The 20,761-nt window shown below is 42.5% G+C and overlaps 1 protein-coding gene across 1 annotated transcript; it reads right to left on the reverse strand.

Moving 5' to 3' along the window:
- Positions 1-780: 780 nt before the first annotated feature.
- On the reverse strand, positions 781-15,548 carry LOC103581633 (the record flags this gene model as incomplete). The annotated part of the gene is made up of 3 exons (XM_008563414.1): positions 13,268-15,548; positions 3,233-3,255; positions 781-827 (listed from the first exon to the last, which is right to left on the reverse strand). Coding segments are annotated over exons 1-3 (2,351 nt in total), but the record flags the coding sequence as incomplete, so codon positions are not given.
- Positions 15,549-20,761: the final 5,213 nt, after the last annotated feature.

The following is a 20,761-nucleotide window of genomic DNA, read 5'->3' on the forward strand; positions in this document are numbered from 1 at the left end:
TGTGTGTGTGTGTGTGTGTGTGTGTGTGTGTGTGTGTGTGTGGTGGTGGTGGTGGTGGTGGAGGGGTGTGGGAGGTGAAGGAGTAGGGTGTGGGGAGGCACTTAAACTCTTCTCTCTTAAGAACAGTCAGTAGTTACAGGAAGCAGTTGGGCAGCTTAAAATGACTCTGGTGTTATGTAACACCAAGGTCCCAGGTTCAGATCCTTGCATCAGGCAGCCACCGAAAAAAAAAAAAGACCACATTAAATTGACTCTCTGGTGTAATCACATGGGTCTGAAACTCCTAAACAAGAAACACAGACAGAACATACAGAGCTCAGAAAAGATGTTACTTATGTGACTAGAGTGGAATGGAATAACTAGGTGACTCACAAGAGCCGAAGCGGGACCCAGTCCGGGGAGTAATCTAATCAGCTACAACATCAACAATGGAATGGAAAGAAAATATTTCCAAATGCAGATATTCTCCTAGTTTCCTCATTCTTCTACCTAAAGAGTATATGACACTATGGTGAAATGGATTAGAAATTACACAGGCAAGGGTGGGGAAGGGAGCCCAAAAGCTCCCTTCTCTGCCCCAGGGGAACCACTCTGCAAAGTTATCTCTTCTGTAAGGAATCAGTCAGCAGAGTGCTCTCCTCAGCCCCATGGAACTAGCCAACCCCTTCCTTCCCCAGGATCCAACTTATGGGGCTGTTGTCCTTGCTTCCCAGGGGAAAAGCTAAAAGCTGTGAGTGAGACTATGTAAAATCCACAAAAACTGTACAAAGAATCACTTACCCTTCTGGGAGCCACTGAGACAGAGGGGGGTAACCATCATCTGGAATCTTTAAAAAGAGATAGAAAAAAGTTAGATGCTGGGAAAGATGAAAGACTGCCTGTAGGTTGGACAGTGAGAGTAAACTAGGAAGCCCAGAGCAGAATAGGTCAAATTTACCATGTGGTAACATAGCCAGACTGATGTCTAAGCCAAAGGCCTGACCACTAAGGGCAAATAGCAGGCTGCTGAAATGAGAGGTTCTTGTCTCTCTTCTTCCCAGGAAATAGAAAGGATATAAGGCCAAGCTCACTGAGATCCCAGGGCTAAGGTCCACTGGGAGTGTGACAGCTGCCAGAACTTATATCCCCCCCACCCCACCCCTTATACAAGCCATTAGTGTAGACAGCAGTAAGTCGAGCCCAGGAGAAGAGCTTATTTCAGCTTCCAGGCCTCACTAAAGCAAATGGACAATTTCGTATAGAGTCTGGTCTTCTTCCACCTATATTCCTAAGCTCCCTTGGCTGCCCCAGAGTCAGACCTGGTCTTCATGGATTCCCATCTCGTCTTGTGGTTTTACTTAGCTTGGGTTCCTTGAACCCCTAACTCACTGACAGTGAGTACACATGTATGAGTACACTGACACTGAGTCCACTCTCTACATTTGATAAGCTCTATGTAACAAGAGAACTCAGGGCAGATTACACATCTGGGTCATCATTTTGGTGAATCTTATAGGCCCTAGAATGAGAAGTTGAAAATTGAGGCACCAAATAATTTAAGGAAGAAACAGTTAAAACAAAACAAAAACAAAAAACCCCCACTTTTTAAAGGTTTCTGCTATAAAAAAAAAAAAAAAAAAAAAAAAAAGCAGCAGCAAATATTTCAAGCAGTGTACATAGAAGAGAGAGTTCCAAAGCTGCCAGGGCTCTTCAGAGAACCAACAGCGCATGCTTTTCAGGCAAAAGAAACCTAGTACTAGCAGGTCTGGGGCTTACTGTTTCTCCTTGTTCTCCACCTCCAACAACTACCCTAACTATCCTGAAGCAAATGAGCTCCAGAAGGGATACAGAAGTAAGCTGCTTAACTTTGGACAGAGGTGTTTTGGGAGAGCTAAAGGTGGGAGAAGTTAGGAAGAGAATGAGGCAAGACAGGATAGAATAGAGGGAGATAGGCAGGGCTAATGAGTGATGGAAAAATGAGCAAGAACTACCCTGGATAATCAGTTGGCTCAGATGAACTTTGGATTTAAGACCCTTCTCAGGTTGTCTATGTTCTAATCTAGCCTGGGTGCCTACTTCCCACAGCCCCCATTCCATCTCATCTGCCTCCTATCCTGGAGAAACTGCAAGTCTCCTAATATTGCTTATGCGCATGGGTAGGTGCAGGGGTTAGGGGTGGGCATGGTGACAGCCCATCCCTAAATCTCCACATCCTACCAACCAGAATTTATCTTCCCTTTGGAAACAGCCACTGTACTGGGCAGATTCTTATTTCCTACCCAGATTCAGATATTTGCCACAAACCACCAGGCTTAAGAAAACAAAGTCAAAAAAATTCTTTAGGAGCCAGTCTCAGATCATGTGCATTTCCTGTGCTCAGAGGGGACAATATGTCTAGTCTGCAGAAGCCTGCACATACAGCAGGCACACACAGCACACTGAAGGAGGGCGGGGTGGGGTGGTGGTGGTGGGAGGAGGTCTAGACAGATCACCTACAGGACGTATATTCATAGACACAACTTGTGCCTGAAGGAAACACAAAGTAAGCATGGATCCTATGTTTATGGCTTCAGAACATATGCACAAACTCATTTGGGAAGGATACACAGAATTCACTAGGGCCTGAATCACAAGCAAAGCAAAGCCTCACTGTCTTCAAGAGCCAGTGCTTGCAAGCACAGAGTATTAGTATACTATGCATTCAAGTGGCTTGGAGGAACCACATAATAGGTCTACGGAAACTTGTACTCACAAAGAGACCAGGAAGCCTGCTCAGAAGAAGAAAGCACATTCACATTTATGGCCCCAAGCAAGAGGCACAAAAAGCCTATATTAACTCCTACTCTCAAATACAAAGTATTCATGCATGCTGGGTTCAGCCAGGGTTTACAGCATGTGCCAGAGTTTGCAGCAATAGGTAGAAAATGGACACACGTTAGGCAGAGTAGGAGAAGAGGAGGGCAATCAATGCCTGGGGGAGTCAAACTGAGTACAAGTGTAAGCACACACATGCTACATTCAATGTGCACCCATGCCAGCACACGCACATTCTCACTCTGTGCTCCAGAGACGTCTACAGGAGCACACATAAGCATGGAGCATGGACACAAACTGTTTCCCAAAAAAACAGACTATCTGCATGAGCCAAAGCTCAGAGGCACAGAGCATGCACACATGTACACGCCCACACACAGTGCTTGGGAGGGAGGGGTGAAGAATAAACAAAAAGGGCCCAAAGGGCCACAAGGACAACCTGAAGGGCTCCTCGCTTTCCTTCTGCAAGGAGAGAAAGAGTAGGAAAAAAAGAGCAGAATGGTTAGTAGATTCAGTCCTATATCAGGAAACCCAAAGAAAATGCCAGCTAAACCCAAGGGACACAGAGGAGAGGGAAACCACAGCCAGCTGACTGGCTCCCAGAATCCTTATAGCCTGTATTTGCTGGTCCCTGCTTTTTAGTTTGGAACATCCCACGGGCAACTTAAACCAAAGGACAAAGTCTACCTGGAGATTCCAGTCCACCCTTTTCTCTTTTCCAAAGTGGCTACATCCAGGGACAGGGCTGTCAAGGCCGTTAAGACCAGCTTTATTGCCAAGGACCACTCTAACAGGCTATTATCCAAAGCTGGCTGAGCACAGAGTGAGTTTTCTCCTCAGAAGCCACATGAGCTTACTCTGGATCAGGGATAGGTCTTCAAACCCCAAAGGCCTGGTGGCCAAACCCTTTCCATTTTGCAATGCAAGCTTGGCTCTGCATTTGCCCAGCAAGACCTAGCCTGTTTTCCCAGACCCTGAATTAAGTTAGGCCAGGGTAAGGCCTGGAGTTAAGGCCAGGACCAGGATGCTGAACATACTGTGGGGCATCAACTGGCTGCTGCCCCAACAGTGATCTGTCACAGTGATCTGGATGATAAAACCATGACTCAGGCTTTATTATTTATCAAACCCTGAACAACATTCCTAAGGAAACAGACAATTCCAGAAGGACCCAAGTAAGCCACAACAGGAGAAGAATAAAGTTTAGAGATTACTCCTTTCCTACTTGTCAGACTACATTGCCTTCCAGGCCACATATAAATAGGCCCACGGGCTTTCTTCTCTAAGGAAAGTCCAACCACCTGGGCCCATCAGCTCCCCTCCACTTTCTTTTCCCTCCCTTTTAAAGACCCACTGATATCACGTCACAAGAAAAAAGGAGAATCCATGAAACTAATTCACAGGTTCTCAGTTTTTCAAGCTATTTCTGATGACCCAATAGGCCACCTGTCCCAACAGAAGAATGAATTAAAGACTAGGAATCCTACAAAACAGCGCAGTTCCAGGAAGGTGGGAAAGATGAGACAGACAACTTCCTGGAATGGGGACATAGCTCTTCTGCATCTACATCCCAACTCCCTCAGAACACTCTGCTCCCTTTGAATAAGAAAATTAGGCAAGGACCACTTTAACTGACCCTATGACTCAAACTAGAAATGTTTCTCTCCTCCTGCACCATCTTAAATACATTCTACATACCATGTCAAAGTTATTTTGATTGTGTCCTGTTCCCCGCCAGATTTCCCCATAATGCCTAAAGAATAAAATCTGATCTGTTGACAAGGCTGTCAAGGTTCTCCATGAGCTAACCCCAATCCCAATTCTCCTCTCCCACTCCCTTTCTTGACTCCCATTTATACTTCCTACAATCTAATTGCCTTGTTTCCCAAAAAGGTCACATACTCAAAACTCCACATATTTGCTTACTCATTAATGCCATTGCATCAACCTGAAACAGCATCTCGCACCTTCTTTCCACAGAGGAAAATCCAATTCCTCCTCCAAAGAACAGTTTTGGGAAACCTTTCCTGATGCCCACCCAAGCAATGGTAATTAAGCCCTTCTAGTGCCCTAAGTTCTGTTCATCCTTCTCATTGGTATTTAATATGACAGATGCCTTGACAAATCCCACCACTGTACAGATGAGAACCACAGCAAACAGATGCAGATTTTTAACCTCAACTGGGTCCTCAGTGTCTCTTGACAAGTCTCTCCCATTTCACTAGTCAGCTCTTCCACTTCTCAAAGTAGCTATACCTAACTGTTAAGTCCCTACTTTACCCCAACACATTAACAACTGCCTATTGCATATCACCTGGATATCCCATGCTTAGTTCAAATTCAACATGTCCAAGGGGCTGGCCAGTTAGCTCAACTGGTTAGAGTGCAGCCTTATAATACCAAGGTGATGGGTTCAGATCACCGAACTGACCAGCCACCAAAAAACAAAAAAACAAAAATTCAATATGTCTAAATACTCACTTATATCTTTCACCTCTAAACTCCTCCTCCTCCCTATATCTGAGATCTGAGACCCCCAGTCAGACACTGGATTCCTCCCTCTGTCCATCCCATCACTATCCAGTCAATCACCCAGCCCTATATATTCTACGTCCTAAATATCTCTGGCATCCATTCCTGCCTCTCTGTTTCAAACTATCATTGCCCTAGTCCAGGATCTCATCACTTTTTTTGTTTGGTTGATTGCATCAGTGGCTCCCCATTCCTTATTATAGCACATAAACTGCTTCAATATTTATACTTTCTCTACCATTCTAGCTTTCCTTTCCTTTTACTCCTTTTCATAGAGGCCCTATATTCAAGCCTTACTGAACACTGTCCATCACATCTGTGACTCTGCACACCTTCCTCCCATACCTCTCAGGACTACTGGGTGGGCTCAGTCTCATTCTTTAAAATTTAGCTCAAATATTAATGCCTCTTTGAAATTTCTTTATCTGCCTTCCTCTCAAAGGCAGAATTAAGTGCCTCTTCACGATATGCTCATGAAACTCACCCTTCCATGTGCACACTTCCTTAAGAGTATGTTATCAATACAATGTTTCATTGTAGTCATCTGTATAAATATCTCCCTTTACATTTCTTTAACTGTGAACTTCTTGAGAACTTCTTGTGGGCAAGGATTCTGTGAACGTCTGGAGAGTAAGGATCATATATTTTATTTCAGCTTTGCAGCCCAAGGGCTTAGCACATCCCCTAGCATTTGTATGCAGCAATGGGAAACTGCAACTTTCAGGACTTCAGAAACAACAGCTTTTCTCAGAAGGTGTCTCTTGCCCAGTACAGAGAAGACACAGGTCTCTTAATCAGTACCATTTTCCAGACACTGAAGAACTGCTATATTAGCTATATTCACTTTTTCCCACCCGCTGGACAAATATTTTTTAAAAAACAAACAAAAACCAAAAAACTCTTCTTGTTAAGAATCAAATTTCCTATGTTTCCTAACTTCCTTAAATGCCTTAGGATTCTTCCACTCAGATTTAGTTTTCAGTTTAAGTTATAAATGTCTGTAAAACAACTGCTTTGCAGAAAAATCTTTGATCCCTAAAATAATCTCACTCTTCCAAACAGTCCATTTTATGAGAAAGTAACATACCTCCTTCATCCTCCCTCCCCCCAATATGCCCAATAAAACCATCTTAACTCCATTGTAATTGGGAGTCAAAAGACTTGAGGCACTGAACTTATTTGAGACTAAATTTCCTTATCTGTAATAAGTGGGTAAGAACAGCTACCTCCCAAGGTTATTGCGAGGATTCATTTCTTCAACAAATACTTATTAAGAACTAACTGTACACTAGGCACTGTTCTTGGTTCTGGTAATGCAGCAGTGAATGAAACAAACTCCCTGATCTTGAGAAGCTTTTATCTCATAGGAGGAGCAAGATGGTGATAGCAGCTAACATTAATTGAACACATACTATGTATCTGACATCTTATTTGAGTAAGCTCATTTATTTCTCATAATAGCTCTGCTGGGTAAATACTATTATCTCTACTTTTTTGTTTATTAAACTGAAGATCGGAGAGTTAAGAAACTTGCCTAAAGTCACAGTATGTGGTAAAGCCAAAATTCAAAACAGGCATTCTGGTTCCAGAGTCGACTCTCCAAAAGAAATAAACATATGCTACACCACGTGATAGGGACTCTACTGAAAAATTCAGGTAAGAAAGAAAGATAATGCTCCCTGATGATGGTGTTAAGAGTTGCTACTAAAATTTATAAAGGGTAGTCAGGGAGGCATCATTGATAAGGTGACATCTAAGCAGAAACTTAAAGGAAATGAATAAAGAAGCCATTCACAGTTCTAGGAGAAAAGTATTTCAGGCAGAACATAGAGCAAGGGCAAAGCCTGAGATGAGAGAATAATTAGCATGGAGGAACAGCAAGTTTGCAATAAAGTGCCAGTTCAAACAGGACTCTATAGGCCCTTATAATAATTCTGGTTTTCATTCTGAACGAGACAGAAAGTTACTGAAAGGTTTTGAGCAGAGAAGTGTTATGGTCTGACTCATACTTTATAAGGATTACTCTGCAGTGGGGAGAACAGACTATATGGAACAAGGGTAGAAACAGGGAGACCAGTTGGACTACTGCAATAATCTAAACAAGAGAAAATGGTGACTTATATAAGGATGATAGTGTTGGAGGGGGCCTAGCCAGTTGGCTCAGTTGTTAGAGCATGGTACTGACAACACCAAGGTCCAGGGTTCAATCTCTGTACCAGTCAGCTGCCCCCAACCCCCCCCCAAAAAGAATGACAGGGGTGGAGGTAGAGATAGTGGTAAGACTTAGAATATTTTTTATAGATAGAGGCAGCAGTAGAATTTACTAATGGACTGGATGTGAGTTGTGAGTGGGAGAAAAAAAGAGAAGTCAGGAATGACTCTATGGATTTAGGCCTGAGTAGCTGCAAGAATGAAGTTGCCACTTGCTGGTAAAAAAAAAGACTATAAGAAAAGCATGTTTGGCAGGGGCTTTGGGAGAAAGACAAGGAGTTTGGTTTTCGATATGTCAAGTCTGGGATGCCTATTTATATCCAAATGGGGATTTTAAGTAGATGTGGAGTCTGGTGTTCACAGAAGATGTCTGGGCTGAAGATATAAATCTGGGAAGGTTTATAAAACTCATGTGTTTGAAAGATTATCACCTAGGAAGTGAGCATGAATTAAAAAGTCAGGATTGAATCCTGGAATGCTACAAGGTTGGAGAGATGAGGAGAGACCAGCAAAAATGATTGAGAAGGAATGGCCAGTAATGATGGGAGAGAACTAAGACAGAGAGGTGTTCTGGAAGCCAAGTGAAGAAAGTGTTTCAAAAAGGAGAAACGGAGGCATCAGGATAGACTAAAGATCAAAGGAATAGAATTAACTAACGCAAAATGTATCACAGACCTAAATATAAGAGCTAAAACTATAAAACTCTTGGAAAAAAAACATAGGGGTAAATCTTTGTGACCTTGGATTAGATAATCGTTTTTTAGCTATGACACTAAAAGAACAATCAACACAAGAAAGAAATGGATAAACTGAACATCAAAATTTAAAACTTTTGTGCTCTACATCATACACACTATAATATTTATCATTAAAAAAAAAAAACAGAAAATAAGTATTGCAGGCAATGTGGAGATATTGTGACCCTGTGCACTACTGGTAGGAATGTACAATGGTGCAGGCACTGTGGAAAATGGTATGATGATTCCTCAAAAACTAGAATTACTGTATGATCCAGCAATTCCACCTCTGGATATATACCCAAAAGAAATGAAAGCAAGGACTCAAACATATTTTTATACCCATGTTTATAGCAGCATTATTCACAATAGCCAAAAGGTGGAAGCAACCCAAATGTCCATTGACTGAGGAACAGGTAAATGTGATATATACATACAACAGAATGCTATTCAGTCTTAAAGAGGAAGGAAATTCTGACATATGCTACAACATGGATTAACCTTGAGGATATTACGTTAAGTGAAATAAGCCAGTCACAAAAGGACAAATATTGTGTAATTCCACTTATATGAGGTACTTAGAGCAGCCAAATTCAAAGAGACAAAGTAGAATGGTGATTGCCAGGATCTGAGAGGAGGGGAGAATGGGCAGTTAGTGTTTAATGGATGCAGAATTTCAGCTGGAGAAGACAAAAACGTTCTGGACATAAATGTTAGTGATGTCTGCACAACAATGTCAATGTATTTAATGCCACAGAATTAAACATTTAAAAAGAGTGAAAATAATAAATTTTATGCTATGCATACTTTACCACAATAAATATTTTAAAAAATAAAACAGTAAAAAACTTTAATACTTCAAAGGATACCATCAAAAAATTGAAAAGATAACCCACAGAATGGGAGAAAATATTTACAAATAATGTAACTGATACGGAACTTATATTCAGAATATATAACTTATATTCAGAATATATAAAGAACTTTTACAACTCAAAACTTAATTTAAAAATAGGCAAAGGTTATGAATAGACATTACTCCAACGAAGATATAAAAATGGCCAATAGCACAGCCTTATAACACCAAGATCATGGGTTTGGATCCCTTTACTGGCCAGCTGTCCCCCCCCAAAAAAGAAAATGGCCAATAAGCTCATGAAAAGATATTCAACATCATTAGTCACTATGGAAATGCATATCAAAACCATGATGAAATATCATTTCACACTAACTAGGAGGGCTATAATCAAAAAGACAGATAATAACAAATGTTGCCAAGGATGTGGAGAAATTAGAAACCTCCATACATCGATGGTGGGAAGGCAAAATAGTATAACCATTTTGGAAAACCATCTGGTGGTTCCTCAAAATGTAAATATAGGGCTGGCTAATTAATTCGGAGAGTGGTGGTAATAACACCAAGGTCCAGGGTTCAATCTCTGTAACTAGCCAGCCACCAGAAATTAATATATAAATAAATAAATCATTTTAAAGTCACATTAAAATGTTAAATATAGACTTAACATATGACCCACTTCTAGGTGAATACCCAAGAGAATTTAAAATATTTTTCCACATAAAAACTTGTACAAAAATGTTCATAGCAGCATTATTCATAATAGCCAAAAAGTGGTAACAACCCCCCAAATGTCCATCAATTTACGGACAAATAAAATGTCTATCCAATGATATTATTCAGCCACCAAAAAAAATGAAGTACTGATACATGCTACAACACTGGTGAACCTTAAAAACTTCATGCTAAGTGAAAAAATTCAGACACAAAAGGCCACAGACAGTATGAATCCACCTATATGAAACACCCAGAATAGGCAAATCCATAGAAACAGAAAGAAAATTAGTGGTTGTCAGAGGTTGGGGGCAAGGGGGTTTGGGAAGTGACTGCTAATGGGTAACAGATTTCTTATGGAGTGATGGAAATGTTCTGGAATTAGATAGTGGTGTTGGTTGCATAACTCTTTGAATAACTAAAAAACTCACTTGACTGTACACTTAAGGGACTTTAAGGGTGAATTTTATCATAAGTGAATTATAACTTAATAAAGCTGTTATAATAAAAAGAAGGAAGTGATTATCAATTGTGTCAAGTTGCTGGTTGATTGATTAAGAGAAGGACTGAAAATGAACCATCAGTTTGGCAATATGGTGGTCATCTAATGGCCTTGGCTAAAGCTATTTTCGTGGAGTGGTAGGAATGGAAGAATTGAATTTTATACAATGCACACAAGACTACCTAAAACAGTACCTCGCACATACCAAAAAAATAAATAAATAAAATAAGATGAAAAATAAAAACTCAAATTAATGATAAGCTGCAACTAATAAGCTTAGGCCCTAAAAGGTCTCAAGCAAGGTAGTAAGGAAAGCTGATTTCTCAGATGCTGTGTGGTGGTAGCAGTCTCTGTGATACTGATTGAGTTTCCCAGATTAGGGTGACTGCTCTAGCAAAGTCTATTAAAGGAATGTGTTGGTAAGAGGCTGGCCTGTTTGCTCATTCTGCTCTATACAATGGTGGGGGAGTAAGGCCTGAACCTGACTGCCACCACTTTGTGTCCCCTCCAACACTGCCTCTGCAGCCCTCAGGCCAGACTGAGTCTGGGCTAGGACCCAGAACTGTGGCTTGCTTTCTTATTGGTACTTCAGAAAACCTTCTGACATCATCACTGCTGCTACCACCACCTGCTACCACAGGTACTGCAGTTCCTCCATTGTCCAGCAGGATGTCAGCCCAGAAAGGGAATTTTGCAAGTCAGGCACAAGTGTCCCCAGTGCTCATGCTAACATCAGCTCCCACTAAAGGTTTAAGGAGGTTGTAAGGAAGTATTGGTCTGATATTTGTTATTTTAATTGTTGCTGTAATGAAATGATTTCTAAATGCCCGGGGAGAAGAAAAACAAGCTGCAACATTAAGAGGAAAAGAGAAATCCCTTACAGCTGAGGAATTATAGAAAGCTTCTTGGAAGAGATAATGTTTTGGCTGTATGATGAAGAATGAGTAGATTTTTGCTAGGCTGAACTGGTGAACACAACACCTTAAGTTAGAAGGAAGCATGTATATGTGAATATGCTGAAAACAGAAAGTTCCAGACAAATTTGTAAGACTGCAAAGTTTCCTTTTGGGAGGTATATAGTGGGACAATGGGAGATAAGCCTGGAAATGGAAACTAGAGACCAATTATAGTGACCTTGAATGCCAAGTACAGGAATCTAGACTTTTTATTTTCCTTTGCTAAGCTATAAGGAGCAGCTCTAAGGATATTTGAAAGGACAGTGACATAATTTTTCAATTTTTAATGTTACAACTTGGTATTATATCATATGACTCAAATTCTAAAAAGTGTAAGAGGGTATACAGTGGAAAAATCTCCTTCCCATCCCATTAGTTTTTCACCTAATACCTCTCCCCATTGGGAACCACATATCAAGTTTCTTATGTATCTTTCATTAGATATTCTATACATATACAAGCAGACTCTATGAGTGTGTATGTATTCTTTCCCTCCCCTTTTTATACAAATGAAAGCATCCTATACATACTGTTCTGCACTTTGCTTTTTTCATATGTCATTATATCTTAGATATCTTTACATTTCAGTAAAGAGCTACCTCCTTCCTTTTAGCTACATGGTACTGTATTACATTGTCTGGACATGCCCATAATTTACTAAACCAGTATGTCTTAACAAACATTTAGGTTGTTTTTTATCTTTGCTATTAAAAACAATGCTTCAAAAATAGCCTTGTACATATGTCACTTCCACATGCGAAAATATACCTGCAGGATAAATTCCCAGAAGTGGTTTTGAGGGCTCAATGGGTATACATATTTGCAATTTTGACAAAATTTGCCAATTGCCTTCCTTAAGGTTATCCCAATTTACACTACCATTCCACCAGCTATGTATGAGTATCTGTTCCCTCACACCTTTGCCAACACAATATGCTTCATAATTTTAATTTTGCCTTAGGAAGATTAAGCAGGTTATATGCCTAAGAGGACAACCCCGCTTACATTTAAAACTGGATGAATGCAGCATATGCTCTTTGGATAAATTTAATTTTGATTGGGAGAAGTAGTTTTAAAGCTACATATCTCCACACTGTCTAGAAAAATGTTCTCTCATTTCTTGTAGTCAAAAACCATTCCAAGTCTGGCCGGTTAGCTCAACTGGTTGAGCATGGTGCTATAACATCAAGGTGAAAGATTTGGATCCCTGTACAACCAAAAAAAAAAAAAGTAAAGTTAATATTTATTTTTTTAAAAACATTCCATCCTCCAGTTCTGAGTGAGCAGCCTTTTGCTGGAAAAGGAAGAAAGGGAATCTGACCTATCGAGGGCAGAGTCAGGCTCTTGGGCAGGGTCAGCACTATAAGCAGCTCCTGCATGCTCCAAGTCAGAAATAAGGTTCTGTGTCGGCAAGTCTGGGACTAGGAAGAAGACAGGTCAGGGTAGGGAAATTTTCCATAGTGGCCTATGAGGTAGAGAAGCCCCATTGGTTGCTGAGGAAATGGAAATCTCATCTTGGCAAGAAACCCATGGAGAGTAATTTTAACATGCAACACAGAATTCTTTTAGTCCTTCTAGTGCTTGTCGGCACCTAAGCCTCATTCCCTACTCCTACCTCCCACTCACACACCTACTTCACACCTGAATATTCTAAAACTCCTGCAGCTGCAAACTACTCTGCCCAGATGTTCTTTCCTCTTTTCAAAAGGAACTTTCTATAGCTCCCCCCAATACATTGGAAGCCCCCTGAGGGCAGAAACTTATTTCCTGATGCTTTAGAACACTCTTTCCTCTAATTCCCACAGGATTAGTTTAAGATCTATACTCAAGAAATTTAGGCTGACTCAAGCTTTGTATACCACCCCCGCCCATCACCTTGTGCAACTCGCCACCATGCTGGGTCTCATGCCGGCCAGATGGAGGCCACACCTAGCCAGGGACCCCATTAAATAGAGACTCAGAATACCTGAGTGCATGTCTTCTACTGAGAGATGGTTTGCCTCATGTACTAGCTCGTGCAAAAGTTTTTTCTGCCTCAGTCTTCTCTCTCTTAGAACATTTTTAAAGTTGCTGATGCACTTGTTGAGGTAAATGGTCTCTGCACACACTTGCTCTAGGCTTAGTCTGCCCTGCTTAGGAGATTCGGCATTGGAACAAGTCTCACTTCCCAGACACGGAGCCAGAGAAAAACTTGGCAACGAATATGCAAGAGGTGAGTTATTAGAAGCAAGAGAGAAGTTGCTTGGATCTTGAAGCATTTGATGTCCCTGTGTAGAGATACCCACTCCACCAGAGACTACACTGAGCAAGCTCTCACTCCCCTGACTCCCAGGGCTCTCCTTGGCACCCCCCAAACTCATTGTCCCAAGAAGCCGATCACTGTTCTCTGACTGGGAACCACTCTCATTGCTTTCCAGGTCCTCAGGGCTGATGGACCCACTGTTCTCCAGCTTCTGCAACACACCCTGCAGAGCTGAACGAAAGTGGTGAATTGCTCGGCCCAGTTTACTTGTGTAAAACTTGATTTCTGCATCTTCATCCTCCTGAGAGCCACCCAGAACACAAGAGGATTTATCAAGGACATCCTTAAGGACCTGAGCAGCACATTCCTCCTCTTCATTCAGGTCAATATGAACCATGTCACTGAAAGTCTCAGGCCCTATGATAATTTCCTCCATCATACTGTCACAGCTCAGAGTTGCAAACCCTCTAGACTTGTCTGCCAAAAGGTCTTCGAGCTGCTTTGAGCTCAGAACATCAAATCCAGCTTCACAGCTCAGGAGCTTGTCCTCTGCATTTATTCTCTCTGTCTTCAGCAATCCAGACAGTGACAGGCAGCTGCTGGCCTCACTTTTACTGCTGCAGTCATTTTCTGTTTTTACTACTTTACACGCTTCAAGTTCTTGGCTGCACTTTTTGAAACACTGGGATTTCCCAGAATCCTCCTCTTTTGAGACTAACACCAGGGAAGATTTCCCAAATTGATGAAGGGTAGACAGAGAACCTTCTCTTCCTGCTGGTTCACCACAGCTGCCAGTGATAAATTGGGATGTTCCTGATGTTCCTTTTATTTCATCCTGTAACTTAGACACATCACTTTGCTTTGCTAAATTGAGTAGGAAGCTAAGGCTTTGCTGTTCAAGGTCCTGGTGGTCTCTATGTTGATTCTGAGCCCTCATCTGATACTGTTCTTTTATGGGTCCTCCATCCCTTGTTTCCATTTGAAGAACTGGTTCATCCTGGTTTAAAGAATTCGAACTATGATCCTGAAGTTGTTGTTGCACAAATGATATAGACTCCTTTTGGGGATTCTTATACCCCTGTGGCCAGCTTGGTTCTTCTCTGGTGGCAATCTGGACCCCCACACTCTGCAAGAGAATGGATTTCTGCAAGATGAAGTCTCTGTGCTCTAGATGGGCAAGCTTCACAACAGTAGGCCTGGGGGCAGGGGTTTTGCCTGCCCTGTAAGCCTCCTTGATGTACCTGTTACTCTGCATGCCGTTAACACAGAGGTGCTTGGCTAGGAAGCTGTCCACCAGTTCCACAGTATTTTCCCCATCTTGCTCAGGAAGTCCATACAGATACAGAATAGCTTCTTCAATGGGTCTGTCCACATGGGGTTCCTGGGCCTTTCCCCCCACACACACCTTGGCCAGGGAGCTGCTTCCCACCTGCAAGCCTTCTATTTCACTCAGTACTGAGTCTACACAGCTAGAGACTTCATCCACTGAGCCCCGGACTTGGCTCAAGTGCTGCCGCAGCTCAGCAATCTCAGTCTGAAGACAGCTGATGCCTTGCAGTTCTCTGATGATATATTCTACCACATCCCCCAAAGGCTCTTGCTGTTCACAGCTACAGCCTTGTCTGGGGCCTCTGGACAAAAGGGGCTTGGCTTGGTTCCTCTCTGAGGACTCTCGACAGATTTTGGTAATGCTGACAGATGAGAGGTCCTGAGAACCAGACCCTGAAATATAGGAAGTGGAGCCCAGAGGATGCTGGCTGTTGGCCTGCTGCCCAAAGGTGCATGGCTGGGCCAGGTTCCCATCTCTGTCTCCACCCATGGCTGAGGCTGCTGACCCACGGCAAGGAGGCAGGGAGTTGTCTTCTAGTAACGATCCAGCAGGACCTGAGGACTTGCTCTTGATGCCACACACAGTCTCTGCCTTAGCCTTATCTGGGGAAAGCCTGGAGGAGGGTCCCAAGGTGACCATGATTTCTTCCTCTGACTCTGGCAACAATCGCTTCATTTTCTCCCTCAGTGTCTGAGGGGTTCTCTGCTTCTTCTTATTTCTAGTCAGGATGTTTAATAAATATTGCCTTGGAAGGCAATAGCCTGTTCTGCTCTTTCCAGTCTGCTTCTAGTAATTATTGCTGGCTGATGCCTTGGGCTTAGACCACAGTGCTGCCTGGAATGGCCCCATGTGTGGCCTCCAAACCTGGCACATGCACCTGGATCTTGGCTTGACTCTTATCCTGTAGCTAGTGAAAAAGGAAAATAGTGCACTCAGGTCAGAAAGCAGCAGGATAATTCTAATTTGAATCAAGCTGTCAAGCAAGAATAAGAATGTTACCTTCTAAGACTGTAGGCCTTATCAACTCTGAACTGCCTCCCAACTCTGGCCTTAAAGGCTACAGGCAGTCAGGCAGTCAGTTCTCTCTTCTTGGCTTCCCATTAGAGTACTGATGTGAAATTAAATCAAGTCTTTTCTGTTCTGGCAAGCACCCAAAGGTATCAGTATTGAGACAAGCTACTGGGAGGTAGATGGGGTAAGGTCAATGAGTGACTCCTAATTTGAACCTTCACAAAATTCAGCATTAGGGTCTGGCTCAGAAATGAACAAATAGATGCTTAAGCACCAAAGTTCAAACCACATACACAGAGGAAGACAAGACATGGAATGTTTGTTTTTCTTTCTTTCTTTTCCAGTTTGTTGTTCAAAGGTTCACCCCTGCCTGTGCTTATAGCACAAAGTGTTTTCCCTTTGTTTAATGATAGGAACCTTAACTTGGAGAAAGGACCATGGCAAGAATTTTAGCTTGGAGGAAAAAATATTCCTACACCTAATTCCAGAATAAGGGGGTACAGTATGGGAATAGTCACTGTCAAGAACTCAGGTGGCATTTAGCGTATTTGTACCTAGGGGGGCAGGTAGCCAAAGGCACACTTATCATGAGCTCACAACTGGCAATAAAGGAGGCTTAGGCTCAGCTTGGTGTTCCTGAGCTCCATTTAACAGTCCCAAAGGGCTTGGTGCAGCCTAATCAATACCCAGGTTCAGCTTTTCTGGCCAAGAAGATCTTTCAGAGCACCACAGTAAGTGATTGTCCAGTACAATGTCCACTGCTCAAGTAACAGAGGGTTGTTCTAACCTTTTAACTGGCCTGGAGAGAACAATGCATGGGACAGGTAAGGAGTTAGCTACATCACAGAGGGCTCTAGGGTGCTTTGCTGTTCTCCAAAAAGGTGAAGACAGACCTGCCACCAATCTTGCCCCTAACGCCTTAAACTATTGGCAACTGCAGTACAGATGCAGAGATGATGATTATCTTCTGTGGAGTAGGCATCCATTATTCCCTTTTTACTAGGAATGCGCAACATGTAGGAAAGGAGCAGCGTGGAAAGTACAAAGGAGAAAGCAGAGATCCAGAAGATGCACAGGACTGCCAATACTCTGGGTTCTGCTAGGTCACCCCAGGAGGGGTAAGAGGTGTTAGTGGGAGACATGCTACCCTTCATGTTCTTTGACCAGAGATGGTTACCCCATCTTTTAGATTTGATCTAGATTTCTAAATCTTCTAAACCCTTGTCTCCTTTTATTTTCCCAGCCACTCAAGTTAATTCTGAAAGGAGAAAACTGCCTTAAAGAACACAAACTGATTGCTCTCACAGCAACTGATTTTCAGGAAAGGCCACTATTTACATCTGTAGTCTGTGGGCCTGAAATTTAAAAGCACTGTGCTTCCCCAGACTAGGAGGAACCAGAAGGAGAAGTCACAGGCCTTGGGATAAAGATGAAGATGACTTCTTTTACTGGAAACAACCAGGCCAAGAGCCAAGAGATTGAAACTTGAATTCCTATTTCATATCTTCCCCTCTTCTCTCCAGCTCATCTAAGAACTCTACTTCATCGAAAAATTCCTCATCTAAGAATCCTACCCATCCTGTGAGGCAGTGAAGAGGCCCAATTCATTAATTACTGCTTTACCTTAAGGTCTCAAGGGGCCTGGACCAACCATACCCCTAATCTGGCCAATCAGTCTAGTTGTAAGGATGCTATATGTGCACAACCACAATTCCTGGGTCTTGGGCTTGGTACCCAACTGCCTAGGCGGACCAAGCCCCCAATTCTAGGATTAACTCAAATTCTTCCTTCTCTCTTCCCACAAGTACAAAATGTGTATTTCCAAAGACACACCTTTCTTTTCTTCCCAACCACGCAGGGATTGAGTGTCCCTGATTTGGCACTAGCATCTGGTGTTAGCCCTGAACAATATCCCTGGCTCTACAAAGGCTGGAACTGCCAATTTGCCTTTCAAGTTTGTCTCAAAGGAGAAAGACTGATTGCTAACCCAAGATAGAAGCTCTGTGTTTAACCATATGAGGTCATGAGCAACTGCTACTGGATTGAGAACTGGGAGATTTAAGTTTGAGTCTTGCTTCATCAGTGACCTTGGATTAAATACATGACCTCTCTGTGCATTACTTTCCTCATCTGTAAAGTAGGGAAGATAATTACAGGAATGTTATAAAGCTAAAATGATAGACTGGTACCTAGTAAACTGTAAAGCACAGCAGTGTTATTATTACTGACATGGCAAGTTCCTGAGTCAAAGAAGCACAGAAACCAATACTAAGCCAAGCACCCAACTGCCTAAATGGTATGATCTGAGTGAACCATGACTTCTTCCCCTGCCCGAGACTCCTGCCTTTCCCGGTCCCTTTTAATGGTCTGCAGCAGTGCCTGGAATCCTACCAGTAGAGTATCATTCTTTGAGTTAGTCCTGCTTTCTCCTAGAAGTTTTCTTTTAAAGTTAGAAGTGGGAAGAGCAAATCATTTAGTTCCCAACACTTCATTCAGGTGTCAAGAGGCCTGACATCCTCCCTCAGACAACCTAAAAGCATGAAGAAGGGGCAAATGGCTATAGGAGACAAATTTTTCTTTTCTTTTCTTTTCTTTTTTTTTTTTTTGTGGCTAGCCACAGGGATGAAATCCTGGACATTGGTGTTATCAGCACTACACTCTAACCAACTGAGTTAACCTGCCAGCGCAAGCCTTTTCTTTCTAATCTAATGTTGGTGAGGCCCAGAATCCATTGCCAAGTCCTCCAAGGCCAGCCCCACTTTGATCCAGATGGGGCAGTTTGTTGGGAACAAAAATGAGGCTGCTTCAGTACAGGCCAGGTTAATTGGGGCCTATCTGCTTCTGCCCTCCAGATCAGTACTCCAGAGAGACCTGGCCTAACTTCCTGGACAGACTTACCAGGTGTCCCCTCCCAGACTGCAGTTCCTACAACATTGACTGACCAGCCACACAGGGGGCAAATGGTACAACCACTGAGTTCAGAGCCCTTTCCTATGACCTCCAACTGAACTAACCAGCCAGCCCAAGTTTTTCTTTCTAATGTTGGTGAGGACCAAAGGCAGAGCCAACTGGTTCCCTACCTTACTGACAAATAGGAAATTTCCAACTAGAGCTGCCATAGCAACTCTTCCCAGACCCAAACAAAGATGCTTGCTTCCATATTAAACACACAAGCAAAACCCTCCAAACCTTCTTCTGCCCCTGGGTAAACTGTGAACTTAAAAATCATCTCCTGCGGATACGTGTTCCCTAAAGTCACCAAACTCATTCGGTCACCCAGGTCTGTAGGTTTTGAAGCAGGGGACAGAGCTCAATGTGATGCCCAGAAGATCAACCAGTCACTTTGTTCAGAGTCCAACAGGATATAAGAAGCCAGAATGAGCAGAAATTGCAACCCTGAGAGCCAGGAGGCCCAATTCACCTCCTTTTCCAGCCTCTCTCTGCTACTACTGTCCACAGGAATGATATGACAGACCCAAACTGTGAAAAGGACCACTTGATTTCCAAGTCAATTCAAATGAATGAGTACCTACTGGGTATGCCTGGCACTAAACTATGTGCCAGGGATATAAGACACAGTCCCTGCTCTCTAATATATTAAGGTTTGGAGAGGGAGATAGACATAGGGACAATCACAATATAAAGTGATACATGTTATAAGAGAAGTTGTAATAAGAAGTATGCATTTAATGCCAGAGGTAGGGAATGGGAAGGAGGTCAGAAGCCCAGCAAAAAACAGGACAAAGAAGGCCACAAATAAGTAATTTTTGAGCTAGGATGGGATAAAGAGGCTTTGGTGTCCACCCAGTTCAAACCCAGCCCCTCTAGTTTCCTTTAAGGTACCTGGTACTGTCACTCTGCCCTTTCCTGTTGGCCTATCCACTCTGGTCAACTCACCAAATTTCATACATACACTCTCAGAAATAACCATATCTTTCTGTACTCTTTTCCTAAGGAATGTCTAGAGCTGGAAAAAACAGGGCAGCCCTTTCAAGGAATATCTACATTCGAAAAGGGAACACATCAAAACAAAATGAATTAATCAAAAAGATTAAAGCTTTAATGATGGAAAGCTGAGAATTACGGCAGGGAATAGACCCAGTAAATCACACTGCATCAGCACCAGCCCACCAAAAAAAAGACAAGAGGAAAAGAAAATATCCTCAGTTTTCTGAAAGGGCTGTTTCTTTTATCCCTCTCTGACTTGTCAAATAAACATAATAATTAGGAATGTGACTATTCCTTGTAAAAACTGCTTCTGACCCGAATCTTGGCTAGAGAAAACAATCAGAAGACCTCTGGGAACAGGGCAGGACTCTTGTGTAGTACACATACCAAGCAGCTTCTCACTTTGTGTGAAACAAGCCCCATAGGCAGAAAGCCAAGTGCTCATTCTTGGGCCATTTACCAATTATGCCATATGGCTAATACAGTGACAGGAATGAATTTCTAGGGCCACAGCAGGTAGGGGTACTCTTAGGACATTAATCTTTGAGAAAGAATCAATGCCTACAGAGTATCTCATCTGAAGAAAATGATCAGGACACAAGGTATAAAGAGTGAGATTAGCCAAAGGGAGTAGGGAATGCTTGAGATCAAAGGCTTAGCAAGGCCCCAGTACTGCAGTTCCTAGGATTTGTCATCCCTCTTCACCAGCATTAAAAGGAGCCCTGTTTATAGTCCAGAAGCTGGACATATGCAAAGGAAAGAAAACCTCAAGCCTCCATATGTAAGAAGGGGGACAGAACCTCAGGTGAACTAGCCTTCAGAAGATTGGCATATCAAAACCTCAGAATGAAGACTAAATGTCAGTCAGGAGAGCTAACTGGGTATTCTGTGCCCGGCCCAGGGCTCCCTTTCAGGGTACAAAGGTTTAA

This window comes from Galeopterus variegatus, unplaced genomic scaffold (genome assembly GCF_000696425.1).
Source record: "Galeopterus variegatus unplaced genomic scaffold, G_variegatus-3.0.2 Scaffold13549, whole genome shotgun sequence".
NCBI lineage: Eukaryota > Metazoa > Chordata > Mammalia > Dermoptera > Cynocephalidae > Galeopterus > Galeopterus variegatus.